Source organism: Varroa jacobsoni, unplaced genomic scaffold, assembly GCF_002532875.2.
Source record: "Varroa jacobsoni isolate VJ856 unplaced genomic scaffold, vjacob_1.0 contig01479, whole genome shotgun sequence".
NCBI classification, from domain to species: Eukaryota; Metazoa; Arthropoda; class Arachnida; order Mesostigmata; family Varroidae; genus Varroa; species Varroa jacobsoni.
Window position 1 is genome coordinate 21,536 of NW_019214642.1, and position 25,640 is coordinate 47,175.

The window sequence follows — 25,640 nt, forward strand, 5'->3', positions numbered from 1 at the left end:
AGCTACAGCGTTTTACGTTTCGATCTAGAATCTAAAGCATAATTTCTCTGCGTATATATATATATATAGTTAAAGACATCATTGCCCATGTAGGTACATGGGTGATGATGTTGCATCTGTGAGCACCAATAGGGTCAATTTATTCTGAAGGGCATTCCCAAAAGAACACCCTATACGATTCTATAATAATGCAATTCGAACAGCAACCTAATAGAAAGACTCTGAGTACCTACACGTTCACACAGAAAATAACTGTTTCTTTTCTTTTGCTTGTCAAATATCAACATTATATTTATTTACAAACAGATCTGTCTCATCTTCCCTTCGTCCTTCGTTGACACCTCGATATCGTATCGCATTTGCCCCCATTTTTAATAATTTCCCCTTCCATCTACACCTGCTGGTTTCGTTTTGTATTGATACAACATTAGCTACAGCTATGAAGGTGTCTTGTTCTCCATTTTCTATGTTACTATGTCCACAATTCCTTCGAGTAATCTACTGCTGTATTATTTCAAGCTTCCTCTCTCTTTTTTTGTTGTTGTTGTTGTTGTTGTTGTTGTTGTTGTTGTTGTTATATATCTCACGATCCCCAGTCTTATCTCAATCCTAGCCCTCATGTCCGAGGGTTGTTGCATAAATAATTTAGTATGTTACATGAGCTCAGGCGCATGTCCTTTGTCTGCGCGCACCGGATTCGTCGCCAGCAAGTATTTATCATGCTAGTAAAGCTCTATAGATTTCTTGCGCATATACCGTATTTCTACGAAAATCTCTGTTGCTTTGCCTAGGGGTAGTGAATTTCCAATAGTAGAATAGACTCATTGTACACGTTTGCGGTGCATATATAGGGAATGGTTTTAGCGAGAATCCGATGTCGGTGACGAACGGCTGCTTGGAAAGTGTTTGTTGTTGTTGTTGTTGTCAGCGTTGCACGGCACCGTTGTACGGCTGCTTGGCTAATAGTCAAATAAAGATGGAAAGCGGCGAAAAAAACGCTTCTCTTTTCGGCTGCGGACTTTTCGCAATCCGATGACCATACGAGCTTTATCAGTTAAGCCGTTCCGTCATATTGCTCCGTGTCTCCGATCTTCTGCCAATGGGCAATCTACCACATCGAATAGATTGTAAGTCCATACAACGGCTAGCCATGCATCCGTTCCACGCACCCATAAACTCACAATCGATTCGCGCGAGTGAATGTGTGCTGTTATACGAGTGATAGGTTCTATACATTTTATATTACAAAATGACTCTGTATTGCATCTTCGCGTCTTGTCAATTCTTCGAGAGTTTCGTTTTTAAGCGCGCTTACTTTTTCCCAAAGGCTCCAAGTATTTATTAGGCGCTTCACACATAATCGTCACTATTATTATTAATATCAATATTCACTATCGGTTTCGTGTCCATGATGTGCACACACAGTTCCATCTGAATTATCGTCTGCCCCTTTCTTACAAACAGGAGTAACGCTGCGATGTCTTTGCCCTTCCTAAACCCGTTTTTTTTTTGGTTGCTCAAGGTGTTATAAGCAGCAAGAGTCTCGTACGCTGTGATTTCTTAGGCTTTTATACACTTCAGATTACAGAATGATACCTCAGCTCTTTTCTCACTCGGAGATAATTCGTTTTGTTGTTCCGAGATCATCTTAGATCGCTCAAGCCACTCTCCCACATCTCTCGATCTGGCACTGCGCCCTAAATCTATGTGCAATAATCCTAGTCGATGACGAAAATAAATGACATTTAATTCGTACAGTGACCTGCGATGTTACTTGTTTTGTCTGTATGCGCCCAGAGGTTGTCTTCGCATGTCCATGTGTTGACAGTGTGACTGAATGCTAGGGAATGCACAGTTGATGTCTACTGCTAATCGGATTTAGAATAACGATATAAGCCAAAAGCACAATCCAACTATCAACTAGAGTTCGCGCAACGTAACACAAGTTGAAGCTAAAAAAAAAAAAAAAAAAAAAAAGAGGACGGTAAGGCTTTTGGTCAGAAAGGACAGGCTGCGCTCCCTCTGGCGGACGACATAGGGGCCTGTGTGTCATGTCAACGTGCGCCACCGTTCGAGAGCATCAGATGTTTGTTAGGCGATTTACTACTCAGCGCGACAACAAGGATAAACTGAAGACAACTACGACAGGAGGGTAAAAGCTGGAAAAAGCAAGAGCAGCAACGATTCAGAAAAACAGTAGGGGGACACACACACGAAAAACAACTGGACTGAGTGAATGATTGACTGTTTGGCGTTTGCTGATTGACAAACCGATTAAATCAGAGATTGCCAGTCGGCGAATGGCGGACAATTACAGCTGCTGCCAGCAGCTCGAACGAGACGAGCCATCATGCCAAACAACTCTGATAAACGTTGACGGTTGAACAATCGAACAAAACGAAAACGACAGTCGAATCCCAACCAAAGAAGGCAACGCTACAACCAGGCAGGTTGACCGGGTTCCATCGCAGCGACGGCGCCATGGTTGCATCAAATAATGGACCTGGTCTGTCATAAGCTGTCATCTCGATGCATCTCTGTTCACTTATATTATTTGTCTCTACTCTTTTATTATTCAGTGAGTGTCACATAAGGTGTTACCAAGCAGCCAGCCAAGAACACGTTGGCCATCAGCGCGTCAATACTAGCAGCACCGCTACAGTCACTGTGACAAAATGCCGACTATATGAGATAACCATAATAATATAGCGAATACTGCCACTACACTGATCCGGCACGGGTCTGGCTATGCAAAAAAGAGCACTCGCGTCTAGTGTTGACGTAACGAACCACGATGCCCACAAGAGCGCAGTGTAGGCGTCGAGCTGCCACCAGCTAATTTTGCCGCTGCTATTGCTGCGGTTAGCGCGAATTGGAGTGACGTTGGTGGGTTTTTATGTTACTGGTTTGTTTCTGTGTGTGTAAGCCATGGTAATAATGGTGCCGCTTGTTTTTGTTGTAAATGACGTTATGTTCCTTCTTTGCTCGAGATTGATGGCTACTATTGTCTAGTTATCTATCTCACCGTCGTCGCCTTTTGTGTCGCTTTATTTATTATGGACATAATAAAGAACAGAAAAGAGACGAAAGAAAGTTATCTCATATCGTTTTCTGTGCATTCGACATATTGCTTAAAGTGCAGACCAGACATTGTCGATGCGTCAAAACATCGATCGTCTCTAGATCGATAAAGGGATTGTATACTTGAACATTTTCGCCTTTAAACAATTTCCTTTCAGTCGTTTATCGGCGTTACGTTTCTGTGACTGTGTGTCATATTGGTACCACGAGTAAAATTTTGTGTAACTTTAAATTCTCTGGCGTTAAACGTGCGTGATACGCGACCCGCGCAAAAATTTGAACGTTGCACTTTTCGTGTCGTTTCTATAAAATATATTACATCTAAGGTAGATCATTGTGTCAACTACATATATCACCAAAATAATAATTATCACCACCGTCATCATCTTGATATAGTGATTTTCGCAACTGATGAGGCAAACGTCACTGTATTGTTGTTGCTATTGGTACGTATCTGTCTAGAGTATGTGATGTAGGGCGCGTGTGTCGGTGTCTCTGTCTGTCTGTGTGTGTGTGTGTATCTGTTTGTGTGTGTGTGTACGTGTCTGTGTCTCTTCGCGTGTGTATGTGTGTTCGAGTATCTCTATGTGTATGTGTATGTGTGTGTGTGTGTGTGTGTTCGTGAGTCTGTGTCTGTGTGCGTGTTTCTGTGTGTATGTGGGTGTGTGTGTGTGTGTGTGAGTGTGTTCAGCGTGTGTATCGTGCCGTGTGTGGTGACGAATCACTAGCGACCACGAATTGCTCCGACGCCATAAGCCAGTGGAAACGGCGTCACACGAATCAACGATAACTTCTACTGAATCGCAGGGTCATCATTGTCAGAGTCGAAATCGTTGGTCGTTGGTCGCATTTCAATATGTCTACGTGTGCGCGCGTGTATATATCCTCTCGTATCTCAGCAGGGCACAGCAGTTCATTGCGTCTCCTCCTCATTGCCCATGGCTATAACTGTGCATTGTGTATACGTACTTCCGAATCATTCTGGTTGTCTGTTTAGCTAGTTGTTTGTTCTTCTATCTGTTGGTCTTTCGGTTTGTCCGACCGTCATTTCTTCTTACGTTCCAGTTCAGGGCATAAAACTATACGCGTGAATATTGCTCTAACAGAGGCAGACATTCAGATAGCCATGCAGATTGACAGGTAGGCAGACATCGGCGTCGATAGTATCGGTGTTCTGCGTCAGCTTATACAGTCATATTACATATCTCGAGTTACGAACATCATGGTTACACGCACATGAACACGTTGAGCACTAGGCATATTGCCATTGTCGTAGCCAGCAGCGTGAACTGCTTCATTTGCTCGTCATCGACACGGCTGTGTCGCCATTGGAAACATCATCACCATCAATCTCACAACAGTGAATAACATCAAGCGGCAAGCGCAACCGTCGTAGATACCACCAACAGGATCGCCACGACAATCATTATCATGACAAACATCAGCATCTCCGTCGTCATCTTTTTACCAACAGTTTTCTTTCGCTTACTTCTCTTCTCATCCGTTGTCTTTGTGGGTATCGGCAAAATATTTGTCATATCCGATTGACTCGGTAGATTTGATTCGCTGCCTGGGGAATTGACGCACCGGTTGTAGGTTGCTGCTACCGCTGGCAGGGTAAGCGTTGTCAGTTATCAGTCGTTGGTCGAACGGCGAGAGGTGTTGTCGGACATCGACATCGTCATTGCCAACGTTAACGTCAATGAATAGACAAGCAGACAGAAGCAACCGTTCCGCTCCGGCTTTCCGGCATCTAGCCATGCAACTCAACTGCTTGTCGTCTGACGCCTGATCGACCAGATCTACGAATGGGCAGATATATGATGACGCACGACCAGGCAAGTCAGCGGCGTTAACAGCAACAGACACGCCAGCGTTCACAGCTGATAACATACGAACGAATCATCAGACAGACGATCAGAAAGGGGGGCGAGAGAGAGGAAGAGTGATCAGACCAAACGCGAGTTATTTCAGTTAGTAGTCAATAGACCGTCAATCAACAAAGAATGTAAGCTGGCTAAAAAAATCGCGTCACTTTCATAATTCATTTCGTCCCGTTGAATTCGATGATCGGACGACGGCAGTAGCAGCAGCAGCAGCAGCAGCAATAACAGCAACCAGAAATAACGCGGCAAATATTGACAGACTCCGGTGTTGTCTGCGTTATCGGCGTCGCCAGTGAAAACAGTTCCTCTTAAAGGTGTTCTTGTTGTCAAAAGTCGATATAAACGTTGTCGATGCTGGGCTGTAGTGATAGAAAGCGATAATGCTGGATGGCAAAATTGGGGTGGGTGACGGACGGGTAATGCTGCCGGTGGCGATCAGCGCCGCCGCGGCTGCCGTAACGGCTCAAAATACGCAGAAGCCATGAGACGGCTGGCGAGGACAAGTAAGCGTCACTGGATCGGTTGGAATATACATGGCAAACAACGGTAGAACACAACGTACCCTGAGCCATGTTCACCCGTAACGCAGGCAACTATTCATAGCAGCAGCAGCATAAGCTTTTGTTAGATTAGCTGTCATCCTTTTAATCACGGTGCCTTGGATCATTCTTGATGTTACGGTACCATAATGTTGCAAAAGGTTAAACCTGACGCTACAGAACCTAGCTACAGATTGAACACCAGTAGCGGCGGGTTGCAGCCGCCTCCGGTTCACCTCGCCGTTCCGCTCTGTTCTGCTTCTCTTGTCGCTCCATCACAGAAGATGAACGGCAAGCTAAGAACCTATGCTTACGCATCGCCAACAGCGGTAACGAGAGAGCTATTTGTAGGTTGATTAGGTTCAGGCAGTGACGCTGGCACATACTAACGAGTATTGGACGGACAACCAACGCTGTGTTATAACAGTTTTATAGGAGCAGCAATGACACCAGCAAAACGGGAAGGCGTGTGTCGTTGTCTAGCAACCCAATGTAGCCGCTGCATAGTCCATATTGGCACCCCATCATTGTTCCGCTGATTATTTGTCCGCTCGATTGTTTGCTAGTTGAACGCAGAGTGATGGACTGAAAACGATTACTACAATTACTCGATACCCACTGAATCTTGCATGAAGCAACGTTGAACAACGCTGTAAACAGGATGACGTTGCGTGTGCGCGCACGCGGCCACCGGGTCGAATGATGACAGTCGCTGGCGGCGGTCGTAGTGGCAGTGCGGTCGAAACCGCCAACAACGGTGGGTTCTACCATTTGCGGCTGTCGTCTTATGGCTAAGCTGCGGGGCGATCGGAGATGCTAGAGAAGGATGTCAAAAACAGATACGCGACTGCTTCATAGAAATGACAGACATATGCGAGAAGACCAAGTAAACGAATGGGCGAACGTTGAGGGGTGATGAATGTGAGCGACACGCGCAGCAGCGTGTCATCTTTCAGGACAAATCGAGGAACTGTCATAGTCAGGAGAAGAACAGGCGCGAGAGAGAGCTGAGGAGCGACTAAAAGGGGATTGACGTAATGAGGTAGTGACTGAGATGACAAAGAACGAAGAAGCTCGGAGCCGAACAGAGCTGAGCGGCCAGCGACGAACAGTCTGAGGGATGGCAGACGCACGTCAGAGACTTGTCTAAAGTTACTTTCGCTCTTCGTTTCTTTTACGTTTTTGTCCCTTTTCTTCGTACCTATCGCATTGTAATAGCGTAGACGCACTCCTTGTCTGTCTAAATTTTAAGACTGGTAGTGTATCAAGTATATTTTGTTGTCAAATTCCATTTTTTGTATTTCATTGGCATCATTTCAGGAACGAAACGCCCTTCTTTGAAGTAAGTCTAATTCTAGCTGATTTTGTTCGTCGTCGTCGTCGTCGTCACCGTTGTCAAGGTTAGTCTAGTTTCCATCTACGTAGATTCGTCTGACTGCGCTAATAAACTACTTCGGTAATCACCTTGCCTATATGTCACCTCGGTCAAGTGTCCTACACGTCGGGATCTTGTCGTAGCAAGCCATAATGTTGCTACCAAATATATTGCCCTTGGTTGGCAATGTTTAATGTCTGGTCTGATTTGTTCGTCCGCCACAATTCTAGTTGCAACTGATCTGAACGTAGAAATCAACTGTTATTCTTTGAAGCTGTTTTCGTCATCATCGTTGCTGCATTGGTTGTTGTCGTTGTCGCTGCTGCTGCTGTTGTTGTCAGATAAGCATGAAAACAGACAGTACAGACGTCAGTTAAATGTCCCCGCCTGATGTTGCAAACACTTCAAAACAATGAAAAGAAACCAACTGGTTGGAGTGCTGCGTTTCGTCTCACTATGTTTATGATGACCGTGACATGTATGTCCGACGATCGCGGCCGTCTGCGAAGAATCTCTAGACGACCACTAAACAAACGCCCGCTAAAATGGCTGACAGATGACGGTGCCATTCGCAACGATATTTGCAGCAGTGATACAGTTGAGCCTTGAAATGGAATACACCCTTAAGAAAGTTTAATTCCGGGTTTAGTGTTAGCCACTGTTGTTCACGTATTATTTGGAGCTGTCCACGGACCCGTTACCGCCTTTTCAGTTATTCCTTTGGCCTTCTTATTTATATGAGCAAATTTGGTCTTTCGTTATCTCATCGTTACTGAAGGTTCTTCTACCACTCCGCTCCTTTCCGGCGCGATCATCTAGCTTTTCGACGGTCCCGCCACCGCAAATTTATGCAGACGCTTTTTTAAACTTTAGCTTGTTGTTACGGTCATCTTTTTTACTTTTCTATTGACTAAATCGACTATATGCATTGTCGAACCCGTCGCTATGAGACTTCTATCGGTACCTTCTGTCTGTGCATATGTGTGTAGCTTCCCTGTATCCTGTCGTCTGTTTCTGTTTGTTTCGTTCGTTGAACCATCATTGTTTTCACCTTCTGTTAAGTTGAAATCACAAGCTTTGGTTTTTTGAGGGCGTAGACCGTCTGGCCTTAAGCCTGACGAGCTGACGCGGTGGTGCGTCCAGTATCGAGGGGAGAACTGAGCCATCTGCACCACCAGAACCAGGAGCGGACGGCGTTACCTATGGGTGCACTGGTGGACCCAATCTCTGCCCGTACATCGCATACGGATTGTACATGCTGAACATGGATAGGGCCGCGGCGCTTGGGTGAGGTAGAGGTGGAAAGGGCGCTCCAGGGAAGCCGGCCGGAAGTGGCGGCGTTAACGTCGGCGGCGTGTTGGTTGTCGTCGAGCTGGTCGACGAAGCTGAAGATGAACTGGTAGATAAAGACGACCCGGTCGTGTGCGTTGACGAGCTGGAGCTTGACGAGCTTTTCGACGTCGGTGGACTCGAGTAAGGATGGAAACGGGCCGCAGCTGATGACGTTGACGATCCTATGGGGCTCAGCGATGGAGATGGATACGAACGACGAAGTGAGGCCGAGGATGTTGGTGGGGGAGGAAGGGGTGCTAGGGGGGTGAGGGGTGCTGCCAGCGGCGGTGAGGTTGTTGAGCCGCCGAATGGTGAAAGCCCTGGAGGCGTCAACAAAGGATGGGGCAGGTCGCCACCTGGCAATGTCGTATGCGTACGCAGATGGGCTAGAAGTTCTTCCGATGAGCTGAATCGCTTACCGCAATACGAGTCGCCGACCATCCAGCTGCAAACGTTGGGCGTGCGTCCGGCAAGCGGATGGGTGGGATATGTCGGGAACAATGCGGAAGACCCATGAAGACCGGGCAGAAAAGGAATCGCGGGTGGAACGACACGTTCATGGGTGCATGACGTACAGCCAGAGGGGCATGGAGCTAGCTGTGCAGACTGCATTGACAGCTGGCAGCTGGAACATAACGGATCGCGGCAAACGGGTACGAGGCTGACGCCACCTGAAGGCGTCTTTACGCGCGCGTAACCGGCATACGACGACAAAACGGGGGCGTACGGGCTCGGTAGTCCCTTGAGGTCTAACGGGTGGTGTCCAGCAGCAAGTGGAGAAGGCGCACCGGCCATTGGATGGCCAGCGGCAGCTGCTAGATTCTTGTATGCAAGGTGGAGAGCGGCAAGACTTTCCTTGGGGTCCGCACCACGGGATAGATGCTCAAGGCCGGGGTAGCCAAGTCCCGAAAGCGTAGTAGTGCTCGACGAGGTGACGCTTGCTGCAGATGTAATCGATGCCGCTGGGGAGGAAGCGCCTCCTTTAGGGGTTGACTTGCCTCCCTTATCGCTTTTCTCCGACACAGCGGGCGAGGTTCTTGGTGAACGTTGGCTCAACGGACTACTTCGGCTTCGGCGATCTTCGTCCTTCAATTCGGACCGCGGTGGCGTCGGACTTTTCTTCAGGTTCAGATCGTACGGCTTAAAGGCAGGCTGACTTTTCTCGCTGTCGTTGCTCGAGCTGTTTGAGCTGCCGGTGCTCGTCGATAATGAGCCCAGACCACTCAGGCTGCCCGATGATAGATCTGACTTCTTTCGGTCATCCGCTGTTGATTTCTTGCTTTTAGTCTCGCTGTTGACACTGAGCATCGGCTTGTGGTTAGGACTGTCCATTCCGATATTACTGCATGTCTGTGCTAGCAACGCGAGGGGGCTCTTTTTCGCGTCCAGCTGCAATGAGACAAAATCAGAGTTAGAAACAAGGATTGCACTTCCTCGATTGTCAATATCATCATAATCATTACCGTCATTGTCATAACAGTCCCAAAAATATTTGAGGCCTAAATACGGCGAAATTACCAAGTATAGAATATTTTATATATGCATCTTGCGTTTTATAGGCACGACCCTATATTTTATACACGATACCACTGCTAAATATTCTAGTCAAGTTTCTCAGCTTCGATAAGCAGCATTATATTAGGAGGCCACAGGGTAGACACGGACGAATAAGCAAGAGTCAAGTAAGAGAATAGTTAGACAGACGGAAGTAGTATTTATGGGTGAACCATATGTATCAAACTGTTACAATTGTATTTCCCTATCTGTGTGGCAAAAAGGTATTTATCTTGCCATAAAAAAGGCCCCCACACACATAGCTCTATCAAAGTGTCCACATACCTCTATCCTGTTAGAACAACGTAAAAAATGGACAGTTTTTCACTGCGAATCAAAACACCCATATGTAATAGCTCTTTTTGCAATTGAGAACCAGCTTCGAAGCTAGCTGATTAATCACATCGTTAACGAAAAATTAGCTAATATGTCTATTTAAAGTGACGATTCTTGCGCTTGAAAAAAACCATCGGTTTTGATAGAAATTTACTCGTTGTTGATCCTACGCTGCTTCTATATGATGGCTTAAAAGTGCAGTTTAGCATATTATAAGGCTATTGTAGTACATTCTATCTGTGCCTATTTGTCCGCCTAGTCTACTCGTGTGACGACGATCGCAAGCACGCAAGTTCATTCAAAAAATGCTTTTGATTAACAAATACAAGCAACCAGATAATCTAAGGAAATTAAAAATCAGCTAGAATAATATTGTCGTTTTTTTATTTGGCCAAGGAAACTTTGTTTTCCTCGAATGATCTCGCTTTTCTTACCGTGGTTGGCAAAGGCGACAGATACTCTGGCCTGAGATACTGGTTCGGGTTTGGTGTGAGCATCGTGCTACTGTGTGTGCCTCTACGATTGGCTTCGACCTTCGTCTCCGTAATAATATTGTTATTATTGTTACTAGTACCGAACACCGGTGATGTTGACTGGGTCGACATCGACCACCTAAAGTTGAAGGTCACTTAGTCAACCGAAGCACGAAAATCCAGTTGAACAAAGTGTTGTCCTTCCTGTGTGTTACAGGGTAATGTATCCAAGCGGTTGTACAGGAACAGATCGTGGACTATAGCACGATGGCACACATAAGTCACACACAAGAGCCACAAAGATTACACAATTTCTCTCCGTTTTCTAGAAGCTCTGCTGTAGTTATAAACGCTTTTCTGACTGAATTATCCCTATGAGGCACTGGTACACGACGTTAGCTGGCGATTTTAGCGATGACAGCTGACACCTTATGGCAGGGTAAAAACGTACCATCACGCTGTTGATCGCTATAATCCCATATTTCGAGGACGATATCTTTTGCACACACAAACTCCGTTCAACGAAAGCGTACTCGTCTGGATGATGACCTCAACGCGTTCGATGTCAACAACACGATTCTGCTAAAAATCCGCAATTGTACAGGGTATACCGGTAAGAGATCCAGTGTAATATGATCTTAATTATACAGTTTTTTTTTTTTTTTTTTTTCTTTTGTTATTTCCCGTCAGTGTTATTGAGCAAATGCAGCTTTGCTCAGCGTCACACAGATCTGGCTTGTTCTCGTGTTTTCTCCTACGGTAGATGCACAAAGAAGTAAGCCATGCTTTGTTTCCCACGAAGCGGAATAACAAACTTCAAGATGTCTTTCGTTTACTATCACACAAGACTATATCCGTTCGCGTACAGGGTTCAATAAGAACTTGCCGTTCACTTGATTCTTGCTTTTTTTCCGTTAGGCGCTTGTTATGCAACGTTTGCCCGTGGGAATATTGACGACCACCGTTCAGTCGGAGGTCTCACCACGATGTGCTATCGCTGCTCCTGCTCTGCGCCGAGCTGCGAGTGAGATGGCAAGCAGCCCTCTCTCGGACCAAAGTGGCGAGGGTCTGAGTGGCGAGATCAATTGGATGCCCTCTCTAGTCGGGAGAGGATAAGCCCGCGCGCTAAAGGCCGTGAGCTCTATTCAGTACTGGATGAGGGAGAGAGTTCACCACCGCTGGCAGCTTCAGTGTAACAACGCGGTGAGTGTTGACGCCTGAACTGTAGAAAGGAGCGAGCGTGTGAATTACATATAGAGCAATAAACAACGTGAGAGGCCTACAGAAAAGGAAAAGGTGAAAAAGGGCTCGGCTAGTTGATGGTGGTGGTAAATAACGATGATGCGTGCTAGCAGGTGAGTTAATGAAGGCGACATGGGCGGCGATGGCGCGTGGGTATGGCTCCTTATGGACTAAGCCACAAAACGTTGATAGTAACGCGCTGTTTGAGCTTTTCAGATGGCAATATTGGGCCCACCTTTGATGAGCACTGATTAATGTAGAGCTTACAAGTCAGATTACTTTCTCCACAGTAGCCATACTAGTGACTGGTAATTTTTCTTCTACAGACATTCTTTGCGGCAGTCCCCTGTCGACATAGGATACACACCAACTCGCCTGGTCCGCCACGCTGCAGGAGTCAACATCTGCATGATATTACCACTAGCGCTGTCGTTGTGGTTGGAACATGTCAATCGTTCGCTTAGATTTGTCTCGTTCAAACGCTTTTTCTTCTCATCGCCACATAACACTGTTATAAATGTAGCTGATTCTCGAAAGTAGTCCAGCGCGAACGTAATGGAAGCCGAGATCCATCCATTCCGTCGTCACTATCCGACGGAGAGTACTGTACAATGGCAGCAGGCAAAAAAGTGGTCAAAGGGGAACTTCGCAACATTTATCGCCTTGGGTGCGGTACCGAATGGCGAGCAGTAACGGTATAGACCGATGCTCTAAGAGCAAGCAGACCACAGCCAAGAGGCCAACAATGGACAGCAGCCAAGTCATCAAACGCCGGCCGATCGCCGAAAAACCACTAGGTTTTCACATTGTTTCATGGCTGTCCGGCCGATTTACCCGTTCGATCAGTACCGTCGAACCCTGAGGTCATTGGCTGAGTCGTCTCGCTTCGTTCCCTAACGTTCAGCTGCTGCTTGCCAGCACGAAATATAACGAACATCCATCAGCATTTCGTGCTCGTTCCGTCACGACGTCTGCTTCGACTTCTGATACGACTTAATGCTGACGCCTATCAGCCGACCGTCGTTTAGAAAAACCGAATAAAACAGTGACAACAGTGGCAGAGTGAGTCAGAGTGCGCTGGCCGTGACAGGGATGCATGGCATGGCCATAGAGAAGGCCGCCGTACAAAGGGAGCGAAGCTTAAGAAATACTCAGAGGGAGAGAATTTGTCCGCCCTATCATCCGTTCCTCGTCAGCGCCTTTGTCTGCTGGTTGCCAGTCAGCGATGATTTATTTAGCCATCATCGAAACGGCAGCGGTACCAGTCACCACCCCGCAATCGCTGCGAGACGAACGAGGCCGAGAGGGCGGCTCAGTTGCTCATGGGAGCCATGACGACAACGACGCGAGCCTCGAGAGAAGCAGACGAACCGGCCGCTGCTGCTGAGAGGAGGATCTGATGATGATGAAAACAGTCGAGCGTATTGCTGCTGTCGCTGGCAATGGTTGACCGCTCGTGGCCGCACCCACATATACTATGACTATAATAACTAATACAACACATTGAGCTGTACTGTTGTTGGTGCTGCTACGGCAGCATAACAGAACGATATAGTGTCTGATATAGTCCTAATGCTGTTACGATGGCTGTCACGTGGCGTCGTTGATTGCGCGAAGCAAAACCAAATAGACAACTTACTTTTTGCCGCGAACAAATGCAGAGGTGTTGGCAGCGGCCGCGTCAGAAGCAGCACCAAAACAGCCGGTGAAAAATTCTTAAAATCTAAAAATCTTCTTAAGACGAGTAGTCTGCGAAGATGAGGTTCGAGGAGTCTGGAATGGAGGGAAAGGGCTATGAAAACAATTACAGAAAATAAAAAAGAAAAAGAATTCATGAGTGCCAACACTCGAGAGTTGTATTTTGTATATAGCGAGAACGTTTGCGCCGAGTGGGCGAGCCATAAAAAATTCTAGGCGATTTCAGAGAAATGCGCGACGGAAAGTCGAAAACAGTGTATATAATTTGAATGGCGGTACGGGACGGAAGGCTCGTTTCTATTGACAGTTCATACACAATATCTCTGTTGACAAATTTCTAGATCGACAATTTCGATTTCTAGGTCAAAACAGGGCCCACCCCATAATAATAAAGGCCACCTGTTTAGACTAGAGCCAAGCCGGTCGGCCTGGCTTATTGATTGCGCGAAGCGAGGAAATGTTGTGAAAATGACATTGATCAAATAATCAGCAATAACTAGACGGTGATAGGCCAAAAGGACGACAAGGTCGAAGATGATAGAAAAGGCCGGACGAGCTGGTCGCAACGTACAGACAGCTGCTTTTGAAACCCATACGTATGTCGAACTTTAGTTAGGGCCGCCTCGATTTATGATAACGTATTCATTTATGTATCGATGAGAAAAACGGAAAGAACATAGAGATAGGTAACGGCTCCAGTTAGTGATAATTAATCGAGAGCAGTAATGTTGAGAAGCGATAAAATTCAATCTCAGATTATCGAAGCAATGTCTGTTGTACAAATAGAGCACTCTACACCTGCCAAACTGCTTAACAAAATCGTAACTAGCCTGTTTCGGGACACGAGATAGCCACACATAGAAATATTGACTTTGAGACATGGTCCTTTTCTTAAATAAAGCATTCTTTGGATTGTTATTATTAAATCAATTCCCGCTGTTATTGTCCTATCTGAAATAGCGCCACTTCCGCGTCAAGAATTAAAGCAACGACATCAACAAAAAAAGCAGATGATTGCCGTCAAGATGTCGAGCTACTCCTCAGTCATTAATAAACTGTGATACCAGACGATGCTGATGCCAAAGACAATGACGGGTAAATCCGTCGCGTTCGCTCAGGTTTATTTATCTATTCCGATCCATCACGGAATCACCCGACGTTCGTGTGGACATGCAGTAACAGTTCGGTGGCGCTAATGTTTTACGTATTAGGTGCGTGCGCGTGCGTTAGGTGTCGGACGACCCTGCTTGTACTTCGTTATATGACCACAGTCAGGCCGAACATAGATAGGAAGTGTGCGTCGAACATCTAAACAACCTCGTTGAAGATCCTCCTTGAAAGGAATTTTCGGCGTCCGCAACGACGAGAAAAGGATGAATCGTCGAAGCGTTGCGAGCATAGCTAATGTAAATGTGAATCGTATGGTTACTGTATAAGTGTACGTGTACGAGCGTGACGACTTAAAAAATGACTCTGTTAAATATCGTATTAACAATTCGGCTCGTTGGCAATACTCATTTCAATGAGAATAGTCAAGTGGCATAAATAAGACGAAACTTCGCGGCATAAAAGCCAAGCTGAAATCACTCAAACTCCATTCTATACCCGGAAGCAAACCCGTCACAAATCAATGACTTGATGAAAGGCCTAGAAGGGGGAGAAGCGCAATGAATCCGTCGCGCAATGAAACTGCGTCGCTTGGCAATACTGCCATTATTACTATCGTGTCCTGATACTTGCTGTCGCCGGCCTCGCCGCCGTACGGCCTACGAACAAACGCAAAGCGTTTACGCGATTTGTGCGTATGCGTTTGTCTTTTTACACGGAGCAGATTATCAGTTTGACGACGACGAACGTCGGGTGTCAACGACACTATAGTTGATGATCTCTGTGACCGCGACAACACACTGAAGCGCTGTTATTAAAATAGTACAGATTTGATATACACTTTGCTTTTTTTTTTTTTTTTTTATGGATTGAATAAAACAGAGGCGGTTAGCTTCGACTGACTGATAGCCGTCTATGGATTCGTTTCGAGTTTGTCATGGCAGGAAGATTGCCAACGGTCTGTCGATTCAGTAGCAGCCAGCAGCCAGCCAAAAGGACAGTAGTTATGTCGATTTCAACGACAACACCACTGATCCGGCCATTTTAAGGCTTGATCACTGTGGCCTATTTATTTCAAAACGCATCTTCGCTAAATACAAAAGTGAGGAACAACCGACGTTCCATAGCGCTGAAGGCGATTTTTCTTAGACTTTTTAGATTTAGACGGATTAAAGTCGTGCGTTCATATGTTAAATGGAAGTGTCAATAGTTTATTAATTCTCCCTACACCTTATCTTAGAATCTCTTGATTAAAGCTCTTCTTCGACCGAGATACAGGCACGCCTGTTGTTGCACTAACAATACTTCGTGTGCTATCGGCTAGAGTACGATTTTCGAGCACTAGTACTGTGTGCTTAAACTTCACATTTAATGGAACGTACGTTCTTTTCTCGGTTGTTGATTATCTATTCGCTGGTCAGTCAGTATATCATACACAAGCTGATAGTAGGATAGAAATCCGTCTATTCCTTTTCGTTGCAGAAACCTTAAGTTATTTTCTTAAAAATAGAATTCACAATAGAACAGCTTTGCAAACAGCTCCTCCAAAGGTCTCGATGAAGCCTCTTGACATTGGCGTGATCGACTGCCAAACCTAACCTAACCTAACCTAATTTATCCTGATTTTCTCCATCCAGTGATATAGTAAGCCTTTTACTGTTGGCTGTTGATTATCTCGATTCGAACACTAATCGATGCCGGTATTTCCAGCGACCAACACTGCGTATCAATCATCATTTTAAGCATAGCCGCACCAGGACAGCCCGATAGGCTGGGCTGACGACGATCGCTTTCATAGAGACGGACAGCAACCCGGCTTGAAGAGTCGCGTTGGTGATCGCAAGCCCAACGGCGATGTCGCGTCACACAAATATACACATAGATAGATAGATAGATAGATATATATATATATATATATATATATACATAGCCCCGTTGTTGTTTTGTTGCGAGTGAAAATGCGAACAAGAATAAAAGGCGCTTCCACAGAGCGTTTCTACAGGCTGCTATACAATCTCTATACTGCCTGCGTATGTACATATTGTGTGGTATTTGTCTCCGTGAACTGTGGCTGATAGATTGCCTGTGCCTGTCTGCCCGTTTGTCGGCCGAATCACACCGGTAGCAATGACAATACCAGCAGCCCCAGCGGGCGCTGTCGCTGAACACCCACTTTCTCCTGGTGGATAGGGTAGCAAAGAGAGACAAAAGACGCAATGGCGACACTAAGAATGTGATAAATAGCCTTGAATCTCGTCGAGAAGCAGCAACAAAGTGCCTAAATATATCCGCAGTACAAGTCAGAGCATTCGTTTGGTTTGAAGGCATCGATTATACTGCCAAAGCACTGACACCCTGTGTTACTTTTCTCTCATGCATACGCATATTCTCTATGCGTTGTATCGAGTGGCGACCGGTGCCTTAAAGGCCTTGTCGGCTTACTTGATCTTCCATCGCTGTGCCTGCTACCCTTCTCCCGTACCAGTTCGTAGAACAGGTCGTCCTGTGACGCTCGGCTTGGCTTCGTAATCCCGCGGTCGCTCTGCTATCATTTATTACCTCTTTTTCTAGCCGATGCAAATCAATGTTATTCGACACTCAATTTTAAATTGTTCTTTGACTAGAATAATGAGTTCTATCTCACAACAATACAATCTCGCTTGTCTGAAATACGCTCGTACGAGAGTATAGCTAGTTGACGGTGGCGAGCGACCCTGATGCGAGTCAGGCAGGCAGGCAGGCAGGTTTTGTTAACTTAGGTCCGGCTAGGGAAGCCATGAATTGGACTGATATTTTAGCGGTTAGACTATCCGTACGTCGATACGCAGGGCAGTGGGCCCGCTGCTGACGTCTCGCGAGTCTGCGACAACTGAAAACTGCAACAGGGCTGCTTTTAGTGACCGGCAGACATGGTCATTTTTTATACGCACGCGAGAGTGCAAGCTAATGTAGTGCCGTAGGTGGTAACATGGTGAGCTCGGACTCCTTTTATGGTACGGGGAAAACAAGGCTTCTGAACAAACTATCTGAATCAGAAGCTGGCCTTTCAGATCTGTACGTACACCAAACGCATAATACCCTGATTACTGATATTTTCATCTGACCGTAGTAAGCAGTCTTGTTTGTCTTTGAATTAGCGCACATCGACGTCTAACTGGTAATGACAGGACGCAGTTGAAGCTACTGACTTAACTAATAAATCTACATAAGTTACCGGTTCAAACGTGAACCCCTATTGCTTTCTGGCCAAATCTGTCGTTATCAAAGTCTGAACACTCGGTCCTCTCTGCTCACTTAACCCCGTCCCCAAGTGATTTTTCTTCCTATTAGCTACAATGATATGCGTTAGTATGAACGAAACGCACCGGGGCATAATCCAGTTCTCATCGTTTCATCTTAGACAGATTTATCTTCCAAGCTATCGCCATCTCGATGTATCCTCAACGATCCGGCTGCGCCCTATTGCAAACGCAGCCCAACTCGCGTCGACCTATCATCATTCAGATCTCCAGCGGCGCCTTGTTCGCGCAGTCAGTCTATCCAATATGCTGAGTGGATTCAGAAGAGCCAGTGTGATGAAGTGCATTCTCCTTCTCCGTCAAAGTACAACCTATTGTGCCTCTCTTTATTTCGTCTCTGCACTATGGTCGATCTGCCTGTGGACCGCATCCATCGCTCCCGCTGCGACGGTCTGCTCAGCGAACTGCAAACTCTTCCTGCTGCTTCTCGACAGCTTTCTCTGTTCTTCTCTATGGCCATTAGCGCTACTGCTGCTGCTGCTGCTGCTGCTGCTGCTGAGAATTCTATCCCGCGCCTCTTTCAAGTTAGTTTCTATGCTATTCCTAGTTTATCCTAGTTGTTGTACAATATCCGACTGTAGCGCTGCAGTCTAACAAGCGGCCATTGTTCTTTATTTTGTGCTGTCTTTAGATCTGTCGGGTTATCTATAGAGCGATAGTCTGCTTCATCTCGTTTGCGTTTTGTATGCAATTACCCTCTATGAACTTAAACTCTCCACAAAGTCATTCAACTGGAGCTCCGATATCCTAGCCTATAAAACTTTTGCTCTTTACTTCTAGAAACTCGATGTCAATACAACGAGATCTTACCGAGCTGGTTCTCTTTGATCGTTCGTTCGTTCGTTCATTCATTATATCTAAAAATACAGAAATTGTTATCAAAGAGGCAACTTATCGTAATGAGAAATTTAGGGAAATTTTACAGTAGGATAGATGCCTCTAGTTGATGAAGAACATTTGTCTACGCCAGCTAATTTCGACTGCTGCTAGACACGAAATGTATTGCCGAAATGGGCGTTGGTCGGTTATGTTACAAATGCGATCGGCGCTCTATGTGGGGTGCATTACGGTTTACCCTAAGCAAATGTATATATTATGGCTCTAATCCTAGACGGACTGCTACCCCTCAATAAAATGAAATGACCCACGATATATATAGCTAAGGTACATGGTTACAGGCTGTTCATAGGAAGTGACACGGCCGCATGTGTTCCATACTTAAGAAATCTTCAGCATAGACAGTGACATGAGACGAAACAACTTCCGAATAGTAGAATTGGTATCGTAATACGAATGCAGCAATATGTATTATTGAAAGAATCATAGTGGAACTATCTACTTGAAATGGTTTGCAGGGTATATATATATATATATATATATCAATACGCTGAGACATTGCGCCTCTCCTAATAACTGGTTCAAGGAGTCGCTGACCTGAGCTCGCCATGCGCATGTGTTTACCTCGTCTCAACAAAAAAATGCAAATTTGCTAAATCATTTTTTCTTTACTTAACTGGCTTAAATGTCGCTAGTGCATGGCGTATCATTCTGATAAACAGTTCCTGGTTACCCTAGCGTTAACCAGTACCCTATGACCGAATGCCTTTCTTTTCTAGCTGACACATCACTGTCGCAGGACACATTGAGACATTGTGTAGAGATCGCCCAGGACGCCGGCCGTCTTCAGGTCAACAGGTAATTGTCGCTATATTCTTGAGCCATAACATGAGCATAACATAAGCGCTAGTAGCCAACGAAGCTCACCAGCAACAATCGCTGATCTGGTGGGGAGGCGTGGAGACTACGCTTCCCAGATCCACATACACAGATTCTCGCTGTGGCCTGTATTGTTTGTGTGGCCCGCTACATCGGCAGCATGTGCATTGTATCTCCGAACCACTCGACCCCGTTTAGTTCATCAGTTCTTTTCAGCATTGTGCTTACCTCAACTTGTTTCAATGTATAATCTATGATGGCAGTGCTTATGCCGCTCAAGGACGGTGTCTGTAATCTGTGGGGTCCGTGTGTTGTTCGGTCCATGGTCCATGCTGCTGCCTGCTTGCCTGTCTGTAGTCAGGGGTCGACTGCAGCTTGTGGTTGGCCTCTGCGGTTGTCCTTTAAGATGAATGGTTCTACTTTGTCATTGATTTCGGTATTTCTCGCCATAAGCCTGCTCGGCTTCTTTTTCTGAACCAAAGTGTCAATAGAGTACGATACGCAGAACTGTCAAACGGGCACCATTGCCGGCGCTGCACTCACCACTGCCAATGTTGTCCGTCACAACGATGGCAGTTTCGAGCGTGTTTTTCCTTAGTTTTGTCTTGGGCTAAGTCTGACGCTGGGCTTTCTTTTTCTCCTTGCCGGCTAGTTGCTTTGCGTCTTCTAGCATGTTTAATACGCGAATGAAGATACTGAGGCGCGCTAAAGGGTACGACATCTATTATATATATATATATTGGCCTGAGGAAGTTAGCGAGCCATCGAATGGAAAAAATTAATGGTGACGCTTGAAGTCGGGCAAGAGAACAACTGCAACCGAGATTGCCAGCACCGGTGACGACGACGACCACTGTAAGGCAGACAGTCGCGTAGACACTGCCGATGTTAGTATGTAGTAAAATAGGAAGAATGCATACCCTTATACACATGGATGCAGAAAAATGTTGGGATGAAGACACCGCAGTGAGTTGTTATTATATATGGCTTCGACTGGTCTGTCTGGTTCGACTGGTTTGCGGCCCTACGGAAGACCAGTAAGAAAATGGTGCTACGCAATTGGGTTCAGTTTCCAGTAAAACAACAGCTGCGGCTTCTCTTTGTTATGTGCGAAAGAAAAGAAGAAAAAGCGGAACAAGCGGACAAGCTGAACCTGTTGAACAGTTGACCCTGCTCTTCATTGTGGAGCTTTCTATCGGACATGGTGGTTCTTCTGTTGTCGAAAAGCCACCTTGGTTAAAGAGTTTCACTACATACAAAGCCTGAGGATCTTTTGAGCCCAGGAATCCTGATCAGATCTCGATTTGATCATACCAAAACGAGTGGCAACCCTTGAAGGCACGTTCCTCAATTTCTGCTTTTTTGCTGCACGTACGCTTTTCCAGATTTATCAGTACACTTTACTCATTGTTTCCGAAGCTGACACTAACAATTCCATGACAGTCGCGCCGCCACATCACCGAACGCATGAACTGTCCCGCACGGATGACTGCGCAACGCTACCAGTACCTCTCTAGGTTGCGGGGAACGCTAATCATCAATAATGACGTAGTGCCAAACCTTCGGCCTTTTTTAACGATCGACGTTCAGACTGCTCCACAGGAAAATTTCGCCCCCGCAGAGTCCGTGTGTGCCTTCTTTCCAGCTGTAAAACTCGGCGATTCACCAAACCGAATTGTTAACAATCATTCATTCACTAATTACGTTACCGTTGGACGCTCTTGATACTGTTTAAAATTAAATAGTCCAGCTGCTGTTTTTTTGCCTGAAACCCTGTCGCATATGTTAGTTTCTGTCGTGGTTGCCTTTGTCCGATGAGAGCGCGCGAAGCAGTATTATGTATATACATAATCATATATCAGGCGATCGATGTCAGTGAACAGCTGCGGGTCGGTCGATCGCGGCCGGATTGTGAATATCTTTCAACGCATATAAATAGTAATGGGTGAACTCGGATCACGAGCTATGTTGTATAGAGGTAGTCGAACTACTAGTTCTAGCGGGAATATAATAAATTGCTGCCGTAAAGAAAAGAAGGAAAGCGTTACAGGGAACACATGTTTTAGCCAATGGCGATAGCCATACGACACATCACCGTTGGTTCTCTGTTTGTTGTCCGCTGCTACGTGCCTCAATGTATTGTTTGTCGGAGACAATCATGCAAACTTTACAAGTGCGCACATGCCCATATATCAGTCTCTATCAGTGTGCCTACGCCACACACACGCGCGCGCGATTATTATACAATACAATTGCTGGAAAGAAATAGAAAAAGACCTGTAGAGATCTGCCCTGACCAGTGTGTGGTTACCTACCCCTCCCACCCCACCTTCACTACCCCTAAACTCACTTATTCTCGGTCCGTTTTGCTGAAAACTCCGATCTATTCGTAGCGAATTGTGGGTCCACCTGGCTACCCCCGCCCCACCTAATAAAAAGTAGCTTGTCGCTTAGCCACTTTTCTGTGTGTGTATTGACCTCTGCATGCTGCAGTAAAGCAGAGTAGATAAATTGCTACGAACAACCCCCTAGCGTCAGCAACTATGTACAGCTCCGAATGCCAAGAAAAAGACGAACTGGACTATAACAGCGAGAATGAGAGGTTGACTAGAATAAGAACTCACAACCATCGGCGGCAACAGTTCTCTTTACTCATCTGATGTTGTTTCGCCGGCTGCTGGGGTACGTTGTTTAGAGGGCTGTATTATTTGATTATTGGCCGAGCGCAATATATCAACGATGCCTTTTTTCAGCCTAGCATCTCTCTCTCTCTCTCTCTCTCTCTCTCTCTATCTCTCTCTTTTTTTTTTCTGTTTCGCTCGTATTACTCTGTGTTACACAGATTGTCAATCTGCTGTCATCATACGAATTAGATGCCGACTGCTCGGTAGCGTCACAACATGGCCGTGCACTGAATATTCTGTCTTGTGAATGTGCCGTAGTAATGTGTCAGCGAGATGCGACAGCGTTTTCGGTATATGTAACCATAGCAGTATACGCAGGGTGTCGTGACTGGAGAGGTCGCCCGCCCAGAGATCGTCTTAGTCCCTGTTCGGTAGGCTATAGAAACAGCGTCAACCAGAACAACGCCAGGCGATAGAATTCGTCATCGCATCCAGAAAATGCCTTCGCGCAGGTTTACCTTTTACCAAGAGGAAGACAGTCTGGGTCGGTAAATCTCGCCCACTCTCGCCGTACATCGACGGCGGCGATGAGAATCGCAAATGAGGCGAGGCGTAGCAGAGGGGGGGGGGGAGTGTAGAAACGAACGAACGAAGTTAAAAGCGACAACGAATGAGATGTACGTGACAGAGCGGGGGGAAGGTTAAGGGCTAATAAATATTGTTACGCTGGATTCTTCATGTGGAGCCTTCGTACCAGCATTGATGCGTGTGTAAATAGTGTTTGTTGCTGTGTACGAAGCGGAGCCGAAAAGTCCGATCGAGACCAAGAGAGCTTTTACAGTATTTACAATCTCCCATTCATCTTTCTTTCATTGGCCATGGGCCATTGAAACGTTGGCGAAACGCTAGTGGTGATGGTAGCGTCTTCGTATTCGGCTTATACGAACACATACACAAACATCCAGATGCACTTATGTAGGTGGCACACAAATGATGTGGTTAGGAAGAGTAACGAGTGTCGGAGGAACCGCTAGAGAGAGACAGATTTAGTGGCTCTAGGGAGTAAAAGATATCAGTGACGGCTCAGACGTTAGGGCGTATTAATAGTTCGACGCCTGCGACGGCTTATCGTTTCTCTATTCGCATTCTACTGCTGTCCTGGTTCTTAGGAAATAGCTTAACCGATCATCAGTCTATAAAATATTATATTTATATACTGCTTCCTCTAGGAGACGTAGGGTCGGAGAAGCGTTCAAAAAATGTAGCGCCGAGATAACAAACCATGTCGAAATAGTGCCCAACGAAACGATAAAAGCAATATCTTACCGAAAAAAGAGGTACTGCCCAAATCACTTGTATGCCCAGTTTGCCGTCCTATCGGCTGAGGGCGACAGCTCAAAATTTGACTTGTTGGAAAAAAGATTTAAGCTTTCGTGCATTCAGTCGTCGGATGGCCTTCGGGGAGCTACATACAACCTCGAAATAGAGACATTATTTAAGGCTAATGTTAACAAGCTTTTTAAGAAAATTCAGTGGTGGCAGTTTTCCAATTAGTAGTATCAAAATAATTAGATATTGTGTGCATTTTTATAATACTCTATCCAAAATATCAAAGGGTATATTTTTGCACTACGTCAGTTGCGCTGCCATTACGATATGGCTTTCTAGCAACTTGGCTGAAACCTCTTTGCCAGGTCATACGAATGTTCTGCTCAGACTGACGGCAGATAAACCAAACATAAAAACTGACCGATGACTGATCATGATGGAAATGCAGTAGATGATCGGAGATCGAATAAAGCAGTACGTAGCTGCCGAAGATGAATGATCGAGATTTCTGAAACCCGACGTTTCGTACTGGCTTAACAGCCTTTATTGGGCTTGCTTGTAAGCGTCTACTGCGGCAGTAGCCTTTGCTGGAGTGCGTACATGAAGATAGTCGGGCTGTCGTTATGCGTGCTCTATAGCCATTGTTTGTTATTTTTCTAATAGTTAGGGTGACATATTTTATAGTTGCTTCACGACAGCGGCAACAGGAAGCAGCTGTGTTTAATTAATATGAAAGACGCATGCCCCTCATCTTATCGGCGTCACCGATGCCTATGTCGATGTTGTTGTTGCCACCGCGCACCTGTCGCTGTCGTTTATAGTTATCGTATTTACGTTGTTATTCCATTCCGGTGTTATCAGCGAGCGCGACGTGGGCATGTGACGGCTAGGAGCAACGGCACTTTCATCGATGTCGCTCGCGATGCCGCTTATGTTTCGATATCGTAGATCATGGAGCTTACCAATGTAGCCTCTACTCTATTCTGATGGAAATGATCGCGGCGTGATCTACCAAAACCTTCGCCGTCATCCGGTAAACCCCAAGGGAAAACGGAGAGGCAAAGTTCTTAACTTCGCATCAACCTTGTTGATGGCACCCACTATGGACGAGTGGATCGTAGTAGCACGAATGGACGGAAAAGTCGCTGCAGGGCTGCGACTTTGTACATTGTCCTCCGTATTCAGTTCCTCGTATTTGTGTATAATAGATCAAGGGGCGATCGTGAAAATGTCGGTATTAAGTAGTGCCCCCGATCATGTGTCTGCGTGCACGAATGTCTACTGTCAGTGGGTAAATGCCGCAGTAATAATAACAACAAAAAAGTAACAATACGACCTTCAACAACAAAGAAGACTCTGCGCAAAGCCGAAACCACTAAAAAAGAGATAATTCAGCGTACAGGTAGAATGATGGACCCCCGCTGAACAACTACTATGATGGGGATGGCGGCCAAGACGACGAAAAATGAGCTCCACATGTGAAACGCGCCGATGAGATCTCTGTCTTTTTTGCTCTCATCGTCTCACTGGGTGAACATAACGCTCCGCAGCCATAGTATTGCTACACTCAAGCGACGCGGGACCTACAACGCCATTCATACGCAGGCGACACGCACAGGTCGTTCGTTTGACTGCCGGCCCACCGTCCCGCCATTTACACCGCTGCAGAACCATGCTTGCGTTGTCCGCCTGCGATAGGTGGCATATATGTTATATTATTATGCTCTGGGCCCTGTATAACTGAGTGCCGATACTTATTCTTATGGATCAACCAAAGGCCGAAGGAAGAGCTAGATAGCGGCGGCAACCTCCGCTGCCGCTGCTGCTGCTGCAGTAGCGGTCGCTGGCTTCACTCTGGTCTGGCCAACGATTTTACGACCGTTTCTCGAACGGCAGGAACAGATCTATTATATGCATACCGCTACACGTTATAGACAGCTAAAGGCACACGCAGAGCTAAACAGGCCAGAGTTCTCGTGGAACTCGTTATTGAAAACCTATCGTGTTCTTCGATTTCTGAGCTGTCGGAAAGTGACTAGCAGAAGTCCA

General features: G+C 46.0%; 1 protein-coding gene and 1 long non-coding RNA gene across 2 annotated transcripts; one reads left to right on the top strand and one right to left on the bottom strand.

Annotated features, from left to right (window-relative positions):
* Positions 1-255: 255 nt before the first annotated feature.
* LOC111272045 (zinc finger protein Noc) lies at positions 256-10,717 on the bottom strand. Its single transcript, XM_022853209.2, has 2 exons — positions 10,538-10,717; positions 256-9,602 (listed from the first exon to the last, which is right to left on the bottom strand). Exons 1-2 carry the CDS (start codon positions 10,706-10,708, stop codon positions 8,082-8,084), a joined length of 1,692 nt encoding a protein of 563 aa, XP_022708944.1. The 5' UTR covers positions 10,709-10,717; the 3' UTR covers positions 256-8,081.
* Positions 10,718-11,829: 1,112 nt separating this feature from the next.
* LOC147751904 (uncharacterized) lies at positions 11,830-19,622 on the top strand. The gene is made up of 3 exons (XR_015315591.1): positions 11,830-11,931; positions 18,024-18,446; positions 19,539-19,622. It is a non-coding gene; the product is annotated as an uncharacterized LOC147751904 (long non-coding RNA).
* The last annotated feature ends 6,018 nt before the right edge of the window (positions 19,623-25,640 follow it).